The 20,817-nt window shown below is 34.8% G+C and overlaps 1 protein-coding gene across 1 annotated transcript; it reads left to right on the top strand.

The window, feature by feature from the left end:
• Positions 1 to 262: 262 nt before the first annotated feature.
• On the top strand, positions 263 to 5,279 carry LOC122277143 (universal stress protein PHOS32-like). The gene is made up of 2 exons (XM_043087019.1): positions 263 to 1,357; positions 4,924 to 5,279. The coding sequence occupies exons 1-2, from the start codon at positions 697 to 699 to the stop codon at positions 4,941 to 4,943; spliced, it is 681 nt and encodes a 226-aa protein (XP_042942953.1). The 5' UTR covers positions 263 to 696; the 3' UTR covers positions 4,944 to 5,279.
• The last annotated feature ends 15,538 nt before the right edge of the window (positions 5,280 to 20,817 follow it).

The following is a 20,817-nucleotide window of genomic DNA, read 5'->3' as shown; positions in this document are numbered from 1 at the left end:
ATAAATGGAGAGAATAGAGTGTAAAAAACATAATAAAATATATATTTGCTCATTCAACCGTAACCATCTAATTTAAATTTTAGTTTACAAATACTGTAAGTCAAAATTAAATTATTTAAAAAGTTTGCATAATGTATTGTGAGTCATTTTTTCATTCCTAATAGCTAAAAAGTACCTATTGTTTTGGATATGGATGAATATGCTCTAAATTATGTTATTTATCCAGTCATGTACAAAGCCCGTGGCGTTTTTCGTGTTGTAGGCTTCTGTTATATGGAGCACTCTAGCCACAATGAAGGGCATCTTAATTTTTCTTACCTATCTTTTCTCTCTACTTTTTCATCTCTCTCTAGAGGTGCTCCCCTCGAAGTGATTTATCCGTATTTGTGATTTTTCCTTCAAGATCTGGTGTTTAACAATCAACAAGGAGAATTTATACAGCGAGGGAAGGGAGAACAAATCCTATGCAGATTAGGAATACAAAGCTTCGTTGGAAACCTTTTCCACAAGTTTCTGGGATTTCTTGTTTTCAGAACAAAAGTTCATACATATTATAGTCTTGGGCTCATTTGGGCTTGTTGAAGCCTAACTGATTTTGCGCGCCGGACTTCCAAAGAGAGGGAGTTTCGTCGACTCTACCGTCACCGCCAGGTAATCCCTACTCCCAAACTCAAAAACCCAAGGCGTACAAATTCTATGACTTCTCCCAAACACCCAACGGATACAGCCACCGCCATTACGGTGCAACCGTCATCGCCGAGATTCCCGATCAGCGGAACCTCCAACCCCGGTGACCAACGCAAGATCGGGATAGCCGTCGATCTTAGCGACGAAAGCGCCTTTGCCGTCAAATGGGCCGTCCATAACTATCTGCGTCCCGGTGACTCCGTCATCCTCATCCACGTCCGACCCACCAGTGTCCTCTATGGCGCCGACTGGGGTGCCATCGACCTCTCCCTCCACGACGAGCTTTCCCAGCTGAAGCTCGAGCACGACTTCGACGCCTTCACCGTCACCAAAGCCAACGACCTCGCCCAGCCACTCGCTCATGCCCAAATCCACTTCAAGATTCACATCGTCAAGGACCACGACATGAAGGAGCGCCTCTGTCTCGAGGTCGAGCGCCTCGGCCTCAGCACCGTCATCATGGGTAGCCGAGGTTTCGGAGCCTCACGCCGCGCCACAAAGAGCAGGCTCGGTAGTGTCAGCGATTATTGCGTGCACCACTGCGTCTGTCCCGTCGTCGTTGTACGGTTCCCGGACGAGAAGGATGGGGCCGAGACAAATCACGGTCTAGTAGCAAAGGCCTGTGTGGAGGATAAGCCGGAGTACCATAATGCATTGGATAAGCAAACTGGTAATCTTGTTTATTTCCTTAGTGAAGCGTACATTTCTTTTAAGGATTGAACCCTTTTTTATAGTCATTTAAAAATAAATAAAAAAGATTGCTTTTAAAAAAAAAAAATTCTGGAGGTTTACTCTCTTATTAATCGCTATATTTGCATAATTAGTTTGCTCTATGTTTTTATCATATACATTTGATAGAAGACTCTGCCTGTTATTTTGCATTAGGTGCAGTTATCCTGATGCCAATGTATTGTGCAGATTATTATACTTATGCTTTCTCCTTCAGCTTTGTTTTTTTCTAATTTATTTATCATCCTTCGTATTTGCAAAGAAAAAATAGGAGCTTTTCTGACTAGTGGTTTTAGCATACGTTCTTTTGGATTTAGATCTTATTTCACACTGAACTTCAGCTTGTTTCAATGTTGTTAAAACATGGTGCATTGGCGATTGGTGATTGGTGTTTATTTCTGACATGGTTTATTGATCTCGTTTCCCCCTAAGCGTTGAATAATAGCAATTGAGCTCCAAGAATTCAGTTTGAATTTTAGCAGAAAACAATTGTATTATTGTCCTTTGTATAACTTACATGTTTTGGGTAATAGATTTTGTTTGTGCTTTATTTAATTAAAATATCCTTTATCTAGTAAAAAAAAATTAAAATTAAAACGTCCTTTTGTCTCAACAATTACACAACTGTTTTTTTTTAAATGATGGGGAACCACCCCTTGGTAGAGCCCTTAGGACTCGCCCATGAGACCTAAACAATTACACGTAACCGTACCCAATTAATACTTCTCCACTTCATAGCTTCTTTTTCTTTGAACTTTATAGTAAATCTTTAATTTTTTAAAATGTTGCGTTACTTATCAGACGATAATTTAAGTGTCTCCTTATCAAAGTTCTAAATAGTCTCTGATTGTAATCACCTTTGCTGAAGTGTATCTTTTCTGAAAGTGAAACATCATGAAGTCCATTATATTGATGACCTGGTTACATTTTGCTCTTTTAGGTGTGACTTAATTTTTTCGGGGAAATTTTTGTGTGTACTCCACTATATATATATATATATAGCTTTTCGTTTTTGGTCTTGAGTGGCATAATAATATAGATGGATGATTATTTCTTCTCTCCCCTTTTCCCTTGTTCAAATAACATTTTTTAATGGTTCAAGTCTTTAAAGTGATTTTATCCTTCTGGTTCAATGCCATATTCGAATTGTCTCAGAATTTTGCCTGCCTGAGATCTCCTATCACCTTTTCAAGTTCGGCAGTCACACAAGTTTTCCTCAACCTTTCCTCATCCGAAAGAATCCTAATCTTCTCCCTACCCTACAGGCCCTGCAACACCTCATGGAGAGGCTTCTTCTAACAATCAACATTCTCTAAGATTTTTACATTCCACTTCTTCAGATTATCCTTCAAAACTTTGAACTTCCGTGCCAACATAAAACTTGGGGAACCGGAAATTTGATAAGATGAATAACACTTCTCACCATGTCTACGAATCTAACAGCTTTTATCCTCATATTTCCAACCTCAAAATATTTGTGACCCTCATGGATTCTCCCACAATTCATCAAAGTGTGAAATTGATCCAAACATACCCTCAATAATCTCTTTTGACACAAATCGGGAAAATGAGCCTCCCAGGAAAGTGAGACATCATGATGCCCTTTATTTCACATCGAGTTCAGTTACTCTCTGTTTCAGGGTAGAACAGTTTACAGTGTTGTGCTGTGTTGACTGAACTACTATATTTTAACAGCACGGTATATGGGCTATTGTATTACTAAAAGGTTTTTTGTGCTTATAAAAGGTCATAATGGTAAGAACAGAGGCCATTCTCCCTTTCTTCTATTCTTTTGTCCAATTTCTCTTGAAACTTAACTCTAAGTTAAAGGTTTCAAATACGACTGCCATTTCTGTGCTTATGGGAATTGGTTTTTAATACAATCACCATCTAACTTTCATATTTCTAGGCTAAGCCAATTCATCTTCTGAAGCTTTTAATTGCCATTCTACTGGTGGTACTTGAGTTCACCTATCTACTCTTTAGGAATGAATTCACTTTTTCCTCTCGCCGACTCCAAAGAGTGATGCTGAATGCACATGCATTTGCACACGCACACACATTCGCGCATGCACATGCACGCGCGCACACTCACACACACACACACACATATGTATCTGTGTGGCATTATCTTTCACAGATCTATAGAGCCCCTCTTTTGGGTAAAATTTCAAATGCTTTAGTTGAAATCCCTTTGATTGGATCCTGTTGGTTGCATGAGTGTGTTTTATTTGAGAGGGGCAGTACTAGTTTAACTTGGCATTAATGTAAATGGAAGATTCCGCTTTGTTGTTGAGATCTTGTATGTAAGCAATTGCCTTTAAATATCATTCTTTAACTTATTACCCACTGTCACTTCTTTGTTGTGGGGTGGGAGTGCGAGGGGCATAAAAGTTCACATCCAAATGTATTATGCATGCGCCTAAAAGTTGATGGAACCAATTACAAAGAAAGGGGAGTCTTTCTTAAATAGAAGAAAACAAAAGGAAGGAGAAACAAGAAAGAAAATGATGCAAGTTAAAGTCTTAAAGTGAAATACATCAGCAAGCCACTGATCTCTCGCTCAATTTACCTTACCCCATTTCGCTTTCACATATTTCTGTGTATTTGGGCTATACCTATTTACTTGTTTCAATAGAAGTTTCTCTTACTTATCAAAAACATTACCTTATTCCATCAAAACAAGATAGAAAGTGTTGTCATAGATAAATATCAACAATTTGTGTCCCAAAAATATGAATAAAAAAAGCAATTCATATACAAATCATGGAAGAACGCATATTCTTTTTTGTTGTAAAACCTGAAGATTCACAATGCAGAAGAAGAGATTGCTGAGGTGGAGGAGTGATAAATTTAGGATGTTGTATACTTTGCACCATATGAGGTTGCTGTTTGTCTGGTAAGAACCTCAGAAAGAGATTTAGCTCAGGAAAGATTGTTGGCAGTGCTGTTGGTGTTCACTTGTGGGGTTCATCCATAGCAATTCAGGATTGACTAGCTGTCATGAGGATGGATAGATGATATGTTTTATTTCTTTATATCCAAGATATTTTATGAATTAAAGTTGGATGGAGTTCTTTAGGAGTTCTACGGTTGTATTTTTAGTAAGCCAGTGGGGAGGACTTCTGCTATATGCAGTTACACCATCTGGATGAAAGTTAACATGTGCTTGCTCTCTGTGAAATGGCTGTTTAGAGGGTATGTTTAATGTGGGCAGCTTTCATTTCTTAGTCCTTAACATCTGATCACCTTGCTACCGGTGCCCTAAGAATTTTGCTGTATGCTTGTTGTAGCTCATTCCATGATAAAAATGTTATTACTTTATATGTTTTAAATGATAATTAACTGTTGTTCAATTTTTATATATTTTGTTATTTGTATTCTTTTATATTTTTATATTTTTTCTTTCAACGCCCGTTTAATCTTTTCCACAATCAAAATCCCTACTCCACCACTGGTTGGTTATATGTGATTGTTGATGTTGAGACGCACTTTCATGACTTGCAGGTGTGGACGAAGCCTCATGAATAGATGGTGTTCCTCGAAAGATGTTTGACTGTTGAAACTTGAAATACTCCTGCTTGGTGTGTAGTCTTTGTCTTGTGAACAAGTTTGGTACTGGTGTCCCCTTTTACACCTTTATCACTGCCTTCTAATATCTATGAAGTTTGGAATGAAGCATGACGAACGACCCTTATTTTTTTTTTTTTTAATTCTAAGCTTTTAGGTCTTCCAGAATGATAGGCTGCACTCTGTTCTTGTTATATAGAAGTTTCCTTCTGGAACCCTTTTGCTGGTTACCACATGCTTTCAGTTTTACAACATCAAGAAGAAAATATAATTTTGATATGGCTATTTCTATACGATGGTTGTTCTTTTCGCTACTCCTTTTCGAAAAAATAGCAAGATGTGGAGACAAACTTCCTTATGGTAATTTTGATGCAATTTCTTGGGAAAAGAAAAAGGTTTTTCTTAACTGTTAAAAATACTTTTAAGGAGTTCAAACATTTGGGACATGTTTTGTTCGAATGACAATTCCTAGGATTGGAATAGCTATTCTTATTCCTTAGTTTGGTAGTAACATTAGAATAGAGCATAGACTAGATATTACATTGTTTGGTATACAATTTGATGGAGAATGGAATCATATTGTAGCCATGTTTTGTACTTATAAAATATATATATATATATATTGTATCCAAGTAATGCTACTCATCATCTTTTTTACTATCATTCTATCATCATCCCATGATGTGGCATTAAATGATTTGAGGCTATTTATTATATTTTATTTGTAAGCCTATCATTTAATGCCACGTCAATGGAATGTTGAGAGGAATCAGGATGACGATAAAAATGATGATAAATAGATTTGTCTATCACTCATTTAAGCCTATCATTCATTGTATCCAAGTTGTCTGAAATACCTTGGAGGGAAAAAATCAGTAATATGCCTACAGTGGCAATGATAACGGTCACATAAAATGTTGTAGAGACTCGAATTTTCAATTTTGCCAAGACTTTTTACATGTAACTTAGATTTTAGGATAGAAAAAAGAGCCAGTATGTGGTGGTTAATTTCTAGAGCTCTTTCCTTTGTCATGTACATGGTCTGGTGCATTACTAGTTGGAACTGCGGAATTTTTGGTTAATTTCTAGAGCTCTTTCCTTTGTCATGTACATGGTCTGGTGCATTACTAGTTGGAACTGCGGAATTTTATATATTTTATTTTGTAGATGTAAGATTTTATTTTCTATACAGAGATAATAGTAATAACGACATTATGCTATCATGTTTTGATATAATTATCCGAGTTCCAGTACCAGATTATGCTTGTAACAGTTTTTTCTCTACCCCCTACCAAAACCTCTCCTGTTAAAGTGAAACATGTACGTACGTAGCACTTGGCTACAATTATGAAATGGTCAAGAATTGTTTTGAATTATAATCATGAGGGGTTTCCATGAGTTTATGAAAATTGAAGGTTTGGAAAAAGCCTCAACACAACCTTCATTGCAATCATTCCAAAAAAACTAGGTGCGTAAATGATTATAATCTTATTAGCTTGGTGAGTGGCTTGGTATGAGGGATGTACAAAATCCTCTCAAAATTCATAGAAAACAGATTGATCACGGCGGTGGAGAAGATTATATCGAAACTCCAAAATGCCTCTCTAAGCAGTAGACAAATTCTTGGCTTGGTCCTTTTAGCAAATGAAGCTTGGTAATGGGCCCAAGTTAGGAGAGACGAGGCTTTTATGCAATTAGCTAGATGTGGAAATGGTCTACGACCGAGTTGAAGATTCTTGCTCAATATGCTATTGACACTACAAGAAATTAGATTTTTAGAGATGAAATTTTTTAAAAACAAATTAAATTGTCCCTAAAAGTATTTATTTGGGATGAAAATTAAATTTCACCTCAACACATGGAAGCAGCTTTTTATGCGTTCAAACATGGAAATATATATTCGAACTAGACTTTTTGAGATGAAATATGTCGTTTAAAAAAAAAAAAAACTGTTCGAACTCTTCAAAAAACATTCAAACAGTATTTTACTTATGTTTGAATAATAGTTGTGGCGCAAATGTATATATAATTGTGCGGGGAAAGGTAAAAACCATTCAAATGAGAAATTTAACCATTCGAACTATAGTTTTGGTGGGATGTTATAAATAATAGTAGCTATAAAGCCTATACCATTCAAACAAACCCATACAAGTTCGAACAGTATTTTAATTCACGTTCAAATGTTGACATTTCGAATGAATGTTTTGGTGGGAAGTAATAAATAAATTTGGCGATGATGGTTGTTACATAGTTCGAATGGTATTTTTATGTTCAAATGGAGCTATAAACCATTCGAATGCTTATAATAAACGTTCAAACGGTGCATTCAAATATTTTAAAAATAAATATTATTTGAATTTATTAATTATCATTTTCAAAAGATCAAAAATAACCTATAAGGGTTTATTATTATTTATGTTAAATAAAAATATATCATATTCCTAGAAATTGTATATAATTAATTTAAGAACTAATTAATAAATTTTATTATACTAAATAAAAATTTGCAATTAAAAAAACATTACCTTCTATGGAGTGTCATTTTTTATATTATCATAAAGTGGTAAATAAAATAAGGAAACTGATTTTGATAAGAAACAAGCTAACTATATATAACAAATAAAAAAGAAATATTAATTAACTCGATAACATGTTAATTACAAAACAAAAAGTCAAAAAACAAATAAAATTATTGTGTAAGATTATCCAAGTCCTCCTGGGTGACAGCAATGCGTTCGTCAATCTCCTATAGTCGAACTATGATGGGCGCAATGATTCTCTCCATCTCTTGAATTAAAAGTGTGTGATGCTTATCGAGGAGGGATCATACCTCCATGATAGTAGCCTTTCCAGCCTGTCTAGCAACAACAACATTAGTAAAAGCTGGATCACACTCCTTGCCACTATCTTGTGTCGCTGGAACATTAATGCAAGCTTTCCACAAGTGGCCCTCACTCTTGCTGAAGGTGATATTGTTGAGGGGTCGGATCTATGGTTGCCTCTACTCTATTATTAGCACATTAACCCCCAATTGGACTAGGAGGTTTGAAATCATCAATGCATACGGTAGACTACCTCCACTAGAATACCATGAATCAAATCGGATGCGGATTAGGAAGTATAAAAGCATATTATTCAGCTCTCCTCATGCTATTCATAACATAAATTGAGTCCATTCAATGTCGAAATCAGTCTTGTATTTATTCGGATCAATATTATGCGATACAATCAAATTTATTTTGCGAAAAAAATGCAATACAATTAACATGTTTGATCAAATTGTTACCATCATATGGAGGAGCTGAATTGTCATGCATCAACTGACGAATCTCGACATCTGTGGAACCCTCATCTGCTAGAGCCTCATCCTTGATGGCATCATCACCATTAGTTCCTGCTACTGATTATTGTATAAGGTATGCACCAATTTGAAGTGGGATCCCAAGAAAATCAACGATAATATCTGCTGATATAGTAATGGTCACTCCCCGAGTAGTGAACAAGAAGGACTCCTTGTAAGCCTCCATTTGACCCATGGCCTAGTAAAACTTAGTGACCATGTTTGGATAAGCCACACCTCTTTGTTGACAAATCGTGCATCATCCTCTATCACTGATAATAAAAAAAAAAAGGCTCCAACTATCCCACACAAAATCACAGAAGTCTTCTATAATGATCTCTCGCTTGACAATATCGGCCTCCTCACCTCACTAGCTTCACCGCTAGGTTGGCCCTCTCTCCCACATTTTCTTCCCATAGGTGCCATTAGTTCACTGTTCATAAAACACATACACAACAAATATAAATAAATTGAAAAGTTCTAATTATATTACTGTGATGTTTGAACAGGAACTATACTATTCAAACGACTACGTACCTTGTTCGAAATGTACCTTGTTCGAATGGCAATACTAATGCTCAAACAATATCTCTAATGATTTGAACAGTTTATAACCATTCAAACAACATTCTAACCTGTTCAAATGATTACTATTCATTCGAACGGAACCATATATAGTTCAAACAATATAAATCCTATGAGTCTATGACCTTCAAAATACATAAATGTGTCATTTGAATGGGAAGCCAAACCTATTCAAAAGGAAGAGCAGCTCAAATTTTAGCATTTGAAGTGTTGTTGCTTGTTTGAACGCTAAAATGTCTGTTTGGCTAATTAGTGTTGAACAGGTTAGAAGCCGTTCAAACGCTATCAACCATGAAAGCCATGGCTAAGTCGACTCAGAACTGAATGGATAAACCAAGGATTCATCAAGAATCCTTATTTTTAATCGGTCCAAATTAATATGGAGTTTCTATAGCCAAATGCCTTGTGTGATGGTTGGAAAACACCAAAAAAAGGTTGGATTTGATTTGAAATCTGACCCCTCCCCCCCTTTTTTCCATCAGTTTATCATTATAAAATGCATCTACAAAGTTTGATGAGATGGGCCATACATCTTAGATAGCATAAAATAGTTTTCGAACGAAGTTGTTGGTGGCAAGTGGTAGCGTACAAAGGAGGTTGGGCTTTTCACAACTGTTTGTTGTCAATGGAAACTGTTCAACATTCAAACTGGGTATTTTGTATTAAGTCGTAACGAGAATTTTTCCAGTTCAAATGCTTTTTCTGTTTAAATAATGTGCTCAAATAGAATTATTGACTTTTGAATGCTAAATTATTTGTTTGGCTAATTAACGTTCAAACAGGTTTGTTTCCTTTCAAATGCGCTCAATGTTTTGGAAATGCTAGTATACTATATTATAATATTATAATATACTATATAAGTATATATACTATATAAGTATACTATATACTAGTATACTGTTATATAGTATATAATACTAGGACGTCAATGACTTCAGTGTCATCATTTGAAGTCACTCCTATGAAGAAAACCCAAGTATCGTAGTTGTCAATCGTGCTCATAGACTTTGGCTCAATTAAGCTAGAGAAACATGCCATTTGTGAATCCCACATCACTGTAACTAGCATGGATTTCCAAAACCTAGGGTATCCACTCCCCAATAACTTTGCGTTGGTTCAAAACGCCACTTCACCTTAACCCACCAATATTCCTAAAACATCTAGTGAGTACTCCTCTTGCAATCTACTCCAGTCGCAGAAAACACGTCCTTACTACCCACATGGATGAGCCTTCATGAGGCCTATCCTCGAAGACTCCTACTATGTTCATGTATTAGTAAATGCTGACTCTCCTCAAGGCCTATACTCGAAGGGCATACAACATCAGATGTCAAGAGTCTCCTCGTGGACCATCCTCGAAGACCCCTATAACACATATTAAAAGTTTCCTCAAGGACCATCCTTGGAAACCCTTACAACATCACATGTGAAGAGATTTCCCACTCTTGTAGATCACCTCTAAACAATGCAACAGCAAAGGGCGAGTCTCCTAAAGGCCCCACCCTTGGGTACTACAGTCACCTAGGCATGATAGGCAATAGACGTTGGCATCACAATACAACAATAAATATTCATAAAAAAGCTCACGATATTCAAGAAAAGATGGCAGCATTGAAAGACAAGAAGAACAATCGTGATTGAAATTTCAGATTCTCAGTTGCCTCATGAGTGTAGAAGTCAACCACAAGATTTAGTAGTAATTATGGAGGGGCAAAACCTGATTGCAAGCCCCAATTTAATGGAATGTTTTAAAAGGCTTTGATATGGCAAGACAAGCATGGAGCTCAAGGGAATAAAGGTAATTAGGGAAAAGTACGGCATGCACAAAGGGATCATGACACAACAAAAAAGGATGGCTAGCAAAATTTCCACTCTCTCTCTCTCTGGGTTTCTAGGGTGAAAGTGGAGATGTGCTTTACTGCCTGTGTGTAGTTTTGAATATTTTCATTTTCTTTCAATTGGCGTTTCTTGTTGGTAGCATGGATAGTGATTTATAGGAGCTGGACAAGGGTCTATCGTTGACGGATCATGAAAATGATGAAGTGGTGGTTGAGTTGGAAAAGTTAGAGGATCTGAATTTGCACGGAGGAAAGTTCTTGGTAATGTCTTTATTCACTGATAGACATTTCAATAGGGATGCGTTTAAGATAACGATGAGGAAGGCATGGTGACTGGTAAAAAGTGTTCAATTTTGAGATCTTAGTTCATCTTTGTTCTTGGTTGAATTTGAGGATCTTCATGACAAGAGAAGGTGGTGCGTGAGGGCCATTGGTCCTTCAATAAGCATTTGGAGTTGATGAATGAGGTGGATGAAAGTCAACAGATTCATCATATTCAAATCTCTGAAACTCAGTTTTGGCTTTGGCTTCATGATCTCCCACTTTGGGCAAGAAATGCTTATGTGGGAAAGAGGGTTGGCACTAAAATAGGTAGGGTTGAGGACGTAGATTTGGATGAGGGAGAGTTGGCTTGGAGAGAGTTTATGCAAGTACAAGTAACACTGGATGTTACAAAGCCTCTGCTGCAAGGAACTAAGTTTGCCAAGGGGGAGGAAGCTCCGGCCTAGGTTCATTTTTCTTACGAGCGTCTATCAAATTTCTGTTATTGGTGTGGATGCCTGGGACATGGTGATAAGGAGTGTGCCATACAACAGTCGGAGGATATGGAGGAAGTTTTGCTCCACTATGGTGCATGGTTGAGGGCCTCATCTTTCAATGATAGTATAAAAGATGTTAAAGCCTGTGATCGTGATCACCGGAAGTCATCTTTTATGGCAAGCTAGGTAGTGGGTGGACCATCGGCAGTAGGTGGATTATAGGAGCAAGATGGCGGAAAGGCCGTTACAAGTGACAATCCAGATTTAATTGCTAAAACAGACGCAATGAAGTTGCTGAACGTTTCAATACAACTTTTATAGCAGCAAAGATGGAGGTAGAAAGAGTTGAAGATGTTTAGGAGGGTTTGAGGGAGTCGTTACTGAAGGAAGGGAATCACTCTGAATTAGTTGGGAATACGTTTAAAATTCAAAATACTGTTGAGTTGAGTAGTCAAGATGATGGACCAACTTTGTTTAGTGGGCCTGTCAAGAGAGTTCAGTGTGATTCTCAAGAGCTATTAATGGGCTGTGAAAAGCCTGATGGGCTTGTTGCTAGAAAGTGGAAGAGGCTGTTGGATTTGAATTCAAAATTTCCAAATATTGATGGGTCTCAACGGTCAATTTGAACAAAAACCAAAAAGAGGAAAGATTCTTCTGTTTATATCGATTCTGGGAAGCAACCTTTGAAGAGAAGTACCATGCATGGCTTTTCTGAGTAGATGGTATCGGGGGCTGCTGTTGAACAGCCCCACTAAGACCAATGACAGTTCTAAGTTGGAATGCTTATGGGCTTAGGAACCCATGAGACATCCGAACCCTCTGTGACTTAGTAAAGAGGGAAGATCCAAACATCTTGTTCTTACAAGAAACAAGATTGATAGCGTGTGAATTTGAGGTATGCAAGTTTCATTTGGGTTTTTCAAGTTGTTTAGTTGTGGATTGTTGTGGTCATAAAGGTGGGATTGCTTTGCTTTGGGGAAGGGATGTAAAACTTTCTATTTTAAATTACTCGCAATGTCATATTCATGCTGCTATTGAGACTGATTTTGGGATGGGCCGTGATTTATGACTGGAATTTACGGGTACCCTGAAGTGGCATTAAGGGTTCAAACTTGGAATTTGTTGAGAAGACTATGTGAGAAGAATGGGGACCCTTGGTTAGTGATAGGTGATCCTAATGAGGTATTGCATCACCATGAGAAATGTGGAGGCAATCCTAGACTTAAGTGGCAAATTAAAGCATTCAGAAATGCTGTTAATGAATGTGAATTGAAGGATTTGGGGTATAGGAATCAGAAGTTCACATGGAGTAATCGTAGGGGAGGGATGCATTGTGTTCATGAAAGGCCTTTGCTAATTTACAATAGAGAACTATATTTCCTTTTGCTTTTGTTGTACAAGGTTTGGTTGTATACTCAAATCATGTTCCTTTATGGGCTATTATTGATGGAGAGGAGATTTCTGTAAAGTCCAAAAAATAGTTTAAATTCGAATCAATGTGGGTTGGGGAGAAGGCCTATGAAGACATTATCAAGTCCACTTGAAGGAGGAATGTGATAGGTAGTATGGATCATGTAATTGGTTTGATAAAGGAAAGTGGGGTTCAATTAAGTTGTTGGAATAAAAAATTTTTGGGAATGTTCAAAAACAGCTGAACTTGGCAAGACAAAATTTGGTTTTTCTGCATGATTGTGATCCTTTGGAGGAAGATAGGGAAGCTCATAGTAGGGCTCATGATGAGGTACAAAAGTGGTTGGAAATGGATGAATTAATATGGAAACAGAAATAAAAAAAAAATGTGGTTAAAAGAAGGTGACTCAAATTCGAGATATTTTCATATGAAGGCTTCTCAAAGGCATAGAAAGAATAGGCTAGTGAGGATAAAATATGGTAATGGAGATTGGCATACTGGTGAGCAGAGAAATCAGTTAATCATTGGCTATTTTGAGGACCTTTTTAGAAGCACAAATCCTACATGGTCTCTTGATTTTTTTAGACCACTTACTAGCAAAGCAAGAAGACCAATGAATGAAGAACTATGCAAGGTGTACACTGAAGCTGAAGTTTCTGATGCATTGGTGCAAATGCATCCTCAAAAAGCTCCTAAACCAGATGGGATATCACCATTGTTCTATCAGAAATATTGGCATCTAGTGGGACCTTCAGAGAAATCACTCCAACTTTAGTTGGAAGAACGAGTCCAATTCAAATCAAAATCCTTAGAGGCCTTCTTCTTCTACTCTTTATGTGCCTCCATATAAGAAAACCCTTAAGGAGACATTACAAACTTTTATGCAGGGGCAAACCAATATTAACACTCAGACAATGTAGGTCATTAATGAGATGGGAAGTTCTATTAACGACTTGACCTCCGCATTGCACGCTTAAGAAAATGGTAGGTTTCCTACTCAACCTCAGGAGGTAAGATATTCAAATTCTTCTGATTCAAAATTTGAACATACCAATTCCATCACCACTCTACGTAATGGAAAAAAAATTGATAAGAGTATTTCAATGAAAGTTGATGAGACCAACAATTCTTCAAATTTCAAGAGTAATGGTGAACTTGATAAGGTTGAGTTGGATATGCCTGTAAAAGCCCCAATACCTACTCCTTTTGCCCAAAGGTTGTATCTTTCTCATAAATTGGTTCAAAATGCTAACATTCTTGAGATTTTCAAACAAGTAAAAATTAACATTCCTTTGTTAGATGCAATTCAACAAATTCCATCTTACGCTAAATTTTCGAAAGATATTTGTACAATGAAGCGTACGATGAAAGTGTAAAAGAAGGCTTTCCTCATAGAATAGATAAGCGTCATCCTTCAAAATAATTCTCCTCCAAAGTATAAAGACCCAAGTTATCCAACAACTTCTTATATGATTGGAAATTTTAAAATTGAAAAAAACTTTACTTGACCTTAATACTAGTGTTAACTTCCTACCTTATTCGATATATGAGCCATTGGGTCTTGGTGAACTTAAACTCACTAAGGTAACACTTCAACTTGTTGACCGCTCAATAAAAATACCGAGAGGGATAGTTGAGGATGTGTTAGTGCAAGTAGGTAAATTTTATTTTCCAGTAGATTTTATTGTTTTGTACACATAACATGTTTTTAATGTTTGCACTCAAATTCCTATAATTTTGGATAGATCATTCATTGTGACCTTAAATACTTTAATAAATTGTAGGAGTGGTGTGATGATAATTTCTTTTGGCAACATGACTTTGGAGTTGAATATTTTCAATATTTGTAAACGACCTGGTGATGATGATGACATGCATGAAGTGAATTTGATCCAAATTCTTGTTCAAAATAAATTTGATTTGTCAATTGTTTTGACCATGTGGAGGCTTGTTTGGTTTATGGTGAAAATTTTAATGATGATTCTATACTTACATTTATGAAGTTTTTGTTAGAATCTACTCCTATAATGGACACTGATAAATGGAGGACACTTTTTGAGGAATTACCACATCATGATATTGTGCCCCTCCAATCAAGTGTGCAAGCATCAAAACTTGACTTGAAACCTCTACCTACTGATCTCAAATATGTTTTTTTTAGGTCAAGTAGAGACATTATCAATGATCATCTCATCAAAACTGGATGAAATTCATGAGAGAAAATTAATTGGTGTTCTCATTGAACACAAAGAAGCAATAGGATGGACCATATTTGATATTAAAGGTATTAGTCCTTTAATTTGTACCTATAGGATATATCTAGAGGACAATGTTAAGCCCTCTAGAGAGATGCAACGTAGACTGAATTCTAACATGAAAGAGGTTGTCAGAGTGGAGGTGTTAAAACTTCTGGATGTAGGGATTATTTATCATATTTATGACAAAAAATGGGTTAGTTCTACACAGATGGTACCTAAGAAATCTAGTGTGACTGTAGTTAAGAATGCTGATAATGAATTGATACCAACTAGAGTTACTACTGGTTGACATATACACATTGATTACAGAAAACTAAATTTTGTCACTATGAATGATCATTTTTTCCTACCATTTATGGATCAAATCATTGAATGTGTAGCGAGCTATAAATTTTATTGCTTTCTAAATGATTATTCTGAATATAATCAAATTGAGATTGCTCCTGAGGATTAAGAAAAAACTACTTTTACATGTTCATTTGGTGCCTTTGTATATCAAAAGATGTTATTCGAACTTTGTAATGTTCCTGCTACATTTCAAATATGTGTGATGAGCATATTCAATGACATGGTAGAGCATTTTGTTGAAATATTCATAAATGATTTTTCTATTTTTAATGAATGTTTGACTCATTTGGAAAAAGAACTAATTAGATGCAAAGAAAATAATTTGATTTTAAATTGGGAAAAGTGTCATTTCATGATGACTCAAGGGATTTTCTTTGGTCACATTGTCTCTTCTCAAAGTATTCAAGTGGACAAGGTCAAAATTGAATTAATTTCTAATTTGCCCATCCCAAAGAATATCAGGGATATCAGATCTTTTCTAGGTCATGCATGTTTTTACAGGAGGTTAATTCATTAAAGACTTCAGTACAATTTCTAGCTCTTTGTGTAATTTATTATCAAAGGAAATTTTTTTTGTATGGACTAAAGATTGTAAGTTAACTTTTACAAAACTAAAAGGTATATTGATTTCAGCCTCAATTATGCAATCACCTAATTGGAATTTACTATTTGAAATTATTTGTGATGATAGTGATTATGCTGTTGGAGCTATGTTGGGTCAACGTAAGGACAAAAAGCCTTGTGTGATTTATTACGCAAGTAGAACTTTAAATAGTGCTCAATGAATTATTCAACAATTGAAAAAGAGCTACTTGCAGTAATTTTTACATTTGACAAATTTCATTCTTATTTGATTGAGTCTCAAATTGTCATTTTTACTGATCATGCTGGTTTGAAATACCTTTTAACGAAAAAAGACACAAAGCCCAGGTTATTTAGATGGATCCTTTTGCTTCAAGAATTTGACTTCATAATTACAGATAAAAAATGAGTTGAGAATGTTGTTGTTGATCATCTGTTTAGACTTGTTCTTTCAGATTCTATGGAGACAGTTCCTATTAGAGATACATTCCTAAATGAGCAACTTTTTAGTATATCTCAATTGCCTTGGTATGCTGATATCGCTAATTTTCTTACTACATGTGAAATTTCTCACATTTGAACTCAACAAGACGAGGAAATTTTTTGTAGCGGTAAAAAAATTATTTTGGGATGATCCATATTTGTTTAAATATTTTCCAAATCAGATAATTAGGCGATGTGTTCCTGATAGTGAATTTCAAAGTGTGGTGTCTTTTTGTTACTCTGGAACATGTAGTGACCATTTTTCTAGCAAGAAAATAGTTTTTTACAATTTTGTAATGTGATTTCTATTGGCCTACTATTTTCAAGGACACCCATGAATTTTATAAAATTTGTGAGCGTTGTCAAAAATTGGGAGGGATTACCCACCGAAATATGATGCCATTAAATCTAATTTCGATATTTGATTGTTGGGGCATCAATTTCATGGGACCATTTTCAGATTTTTTTTTTGACAATCTCTATATCGTGGTAGCTGTTGATTATGTGTCGAAATGGATCGAGGCTGTTTTATACAAGAAAAATAATCAAAAAGTTGTACTGAAATTTTTGAAACAAAATATTTTATCAAGATTTGGAACGCTTTAAGCCATTATCAGTGATTGGTGTAAACATTTTTGCAATAAGCTTTTCGATACTGTAATACGAAAATATGGTATTACTCATAATGTCATTACCCCTTATCACCTGCAAATAAGTGGCCAAGCTGAGGTATTTAATTGGGAGATTAAATTTTTTTTGGAAAAAACGGTTAATCCGAGTCATAAAGATTGGTCTCTACGACTAACCGACGCACTTTGAGCAAACCGTACTGCCTTTAAAACCCCGATTGATATATCTCCATATAGACTTTTTTTTTTTTTTAAGGCGTGTCACTTGCCTGTGGAATTGGAATACAAAGCTTTTTGAGCAATTAAATAATTTAATTTTGATGTGGATAAATCTTGCTCTTTTGATAAAGCTTGCTCTTTCATCAGTTTCAACTTAATGAGTTAGAGGAAATCAGGAATGAAGTTTATGAAAACTCTCGTGTTTCCAATGAGAGAATGGAGATTTTTCATGATAAAAATATTTTTCGAAAGTCTGTTGAGCCTTCCCAAAAAGTTTTGTTGTATAATTCAAGACTCAATTTTCTAGCAAGCTTCAATCCCGATGGATTGATCCATTTCTTGTAAAAACTGTTTATACTTTTGGAACCATTGAGATAGAAAACTCAGAGAATGGTAATATTTTTAAACTTAATGAACAAAAGTTGAAACCAATTTTGGGTGATTTTACTCCAGAGGTTGAGTCCACTACTCTGTAGAATCCTACTTATTATAATTAATTTCTGATTTCTTATTGTATATACCGTATTTGTTTGTTTTGTTTTTCTTTCTTTTCTTTTTGTGTCTTTTAATTTTGACATAAATCTATTTCTTGTGTATACTTGAGTATCTTAGATGACTTCTTTCTTCTTTGTTTAATCATTTTCGTTTCAACATATATCTGCAATGTTTATCTTGCTTCAATTCATGCCTGTATAGCATATATAATCAAACATTCATTTTCTGAACATTGAGAATAATGTCACATGTAGTTGGGGGGAGGGTTTTCTGTTGAAAATGTGTTGGTTAAAAAAAAAAATTGTGATGTGCATTGAAACACAAATGATTAACACACATTCATTCTGTTATTTTTGTAAAATTTGAGCATCTTGATGGAGTAATTGAGCGTAATTATTTAATAAAGATTTATCTTCAACTATAAGCATAAAGCATGACTTATGATGCATCATATTTTGTTTAAGAAAGACTTAAAACATCAGGATGCGATATTTATAGAGATGAGAATTAGTATGATTTATATAGAATGAATGACAAGTTTTGAAAGAACATTTTATACATGCTTACACTTATAATGTTCCTCATTAATGTTTCTTGATTTAAAATAAGAGAAATAAACTGCAGGACTACCGAGCCTTATAAAAAAAAGGGAACAAAAACGAGAAAATAATACCAAAAAAAAATAATAAGAAGAAGATGAAAGCGGGTTGGTTTTCCTAAATAAAGAGCTAGAAACAATTAACAGGGTTGAGTGTTTAACTTTTAAACAAAGTTGGCATGAAAACTGCTGGTCTATTAGATTTTGAGGTAGTTAGAATCAATAATGATTAATTTTAAGGTTAAAAAATCATATGATAAACCATGCTTATTAATAAGGAACACATAGAGGTTTAGCCACACATACATTCGAGTTCTAAGACATTTGCCCCAATTTTATATAAATAATTGTTGATACTTTCCTTATAGATACAACTCCTGGTGTTGAGTAATCATGAATCAATTTTTTGTGATAATTCAGAATTATGTTTAATTGCTTTTATTTGAATTTCGAGCTTTATGCAATGTTCATCTCAATTAATTTTCACTATTTTTTTAAGGATTAGCAAAAAGTTAGTTGGAAGTATGTTTGAGTTGAAATATTGCATATTTTATATATTTAAAACTAATATATTTTAATTATTTCATGACATTATTATTGGTTTTAGATGAAAAATAGTTAATAGATATAAATCTGAGTTGTGATTTAAATTGGTTAGTATCGTGGTTTATACTTAAATTTATAACGTCTGATTTAATTGAGCTATATTTCTACACATGAATAATTTTTTTTATATATTTTATTTTTACTTTGTAATTTATTTTTGGTTTTCTATTATTCAAGTGTGTTGTTTCTTTTTCTTATTTTTACTTTTCCTTTAATATATAGTTTCTAAGTTCCTGTCTTTAGAAAAAATGCACGCAGTTTTAGAGCATGACCGACTGGATTTTGGGTAGGAAGTCAAAGAGAAACCACATACAAATCGTGGGACTCACTCATTCTTTTATAGAAGCACATAGATTTGGGAAGCACAAGCACACACACGGCAACTTTGAAAACATGAAGAGCTTTTCAACCCAAGCACATAGGACGAGACTTTTTGATTGGGATGTATAAACAAGAAGACTTACATATACGGCATGTTTTCAAAGTTGCCGTGTGTGTGGTTGTGCTTTTCAAATCTATGTGCTTCCATAAAATAATGAGTGGGTCACACGGTTTGCATGTGGTTCCCCTTTGAATTCCTGCCCAAAATCCAGCAGAGCATGTGCTAAAACTCGTGCGTTTTACTCAAAGACAAGAACTCAAAAACTATAAAATCAAAGGAAAAGTAAAAACAAGAAAAAGAAACAACATAGCAGAAAAATAGAAAACCAAAAATAAATTAAAAGTAAAAATAAAATATATAAAAAAAATATTGCTCATGTGAAGAAATATCGTTAAATTAAATTAGAGGTTATAAATTTAAGTATAAACCATGATGATAACCAATTTAAATCACAGCTCAAATTTATACCTATTAACCATTTTTTCATCTAAAATCACGAAGAAATTAAAATATATTGATTTTAAAAATATAAAATATGCAATATTTCAGTTCAAACACACCCCCCAATTAGCATTTTGCTAATCCTTGAGCAAAATAATGAAAATTAATTGAGATGAACATTGTATAAAGTTCGAAATTCAAATAAAAGCAATCAAACATAATTCTAAATTCTCACAAAAAATCGATTTGTAACTACTCAACACTAGGAGTTGTATCCACAAGGAAAGTCTCAACAATTGTTCACATAGAATTGAGGGAACTCGGATGTGTGTGTGGCTAAACCTCTGTGTGTTCCTCATTAATAAGCATGCTTTATCATATGATTTTTCAACCTTAATATTAATCATTATTGTTTCTAACTACCTCAAAACTCAATGCACTAGCAGTTTTCACTCCAACTTTGTTTAAAAGTTAAACACTCAACCCCCAAAGTTTTAAGTAATTGTTTCTAATCATTTATTTAGGACAACCAACCCGCTTTCATATTCTTCTTTTTTTTTTTCTTATAAGGCGCGATAATCCTACAGTTTACTTCTCCTATTTTAAATTAATGAACATTAATGAGGAATACAACAAATGTAAGCATGTGCAAAATGTTCTTTCAAAACTTGTTATTCCTTCTATATAAATCATACTAATTTTCATCTCTATAAATACCGCATCCCAGTGTTTCAAGTTACTCTTCAACAAAATATAATACATCGTAAGTCGTGTTCTATGGTTAGGTTTGAAGATAAATCTTCACAAAATAATTTTACTCAATTACTCTACTAAGGTACTCAAATTTCACAAAAATGC

This window comes from Carya illinoinensis, chromosome 9 (assembly GCF_018687715.1).
Source record: "Carya illinoinensis cultivar Pawnee chromosome 9, C.illinoinensisPawnee_v1, whole genome shotgun sequence".
Lineage (NCBI taxonomy): Eukaryota > Viridiplantae > Streptophyta > Magnoliopsida > Fagales > Juglandaceae > Carya > Carya illinoinensis.
Note: the sequence above shows the minus strand (reverse complement) of the source record. Positions and strands in the feature narration are given on the sequence as shown.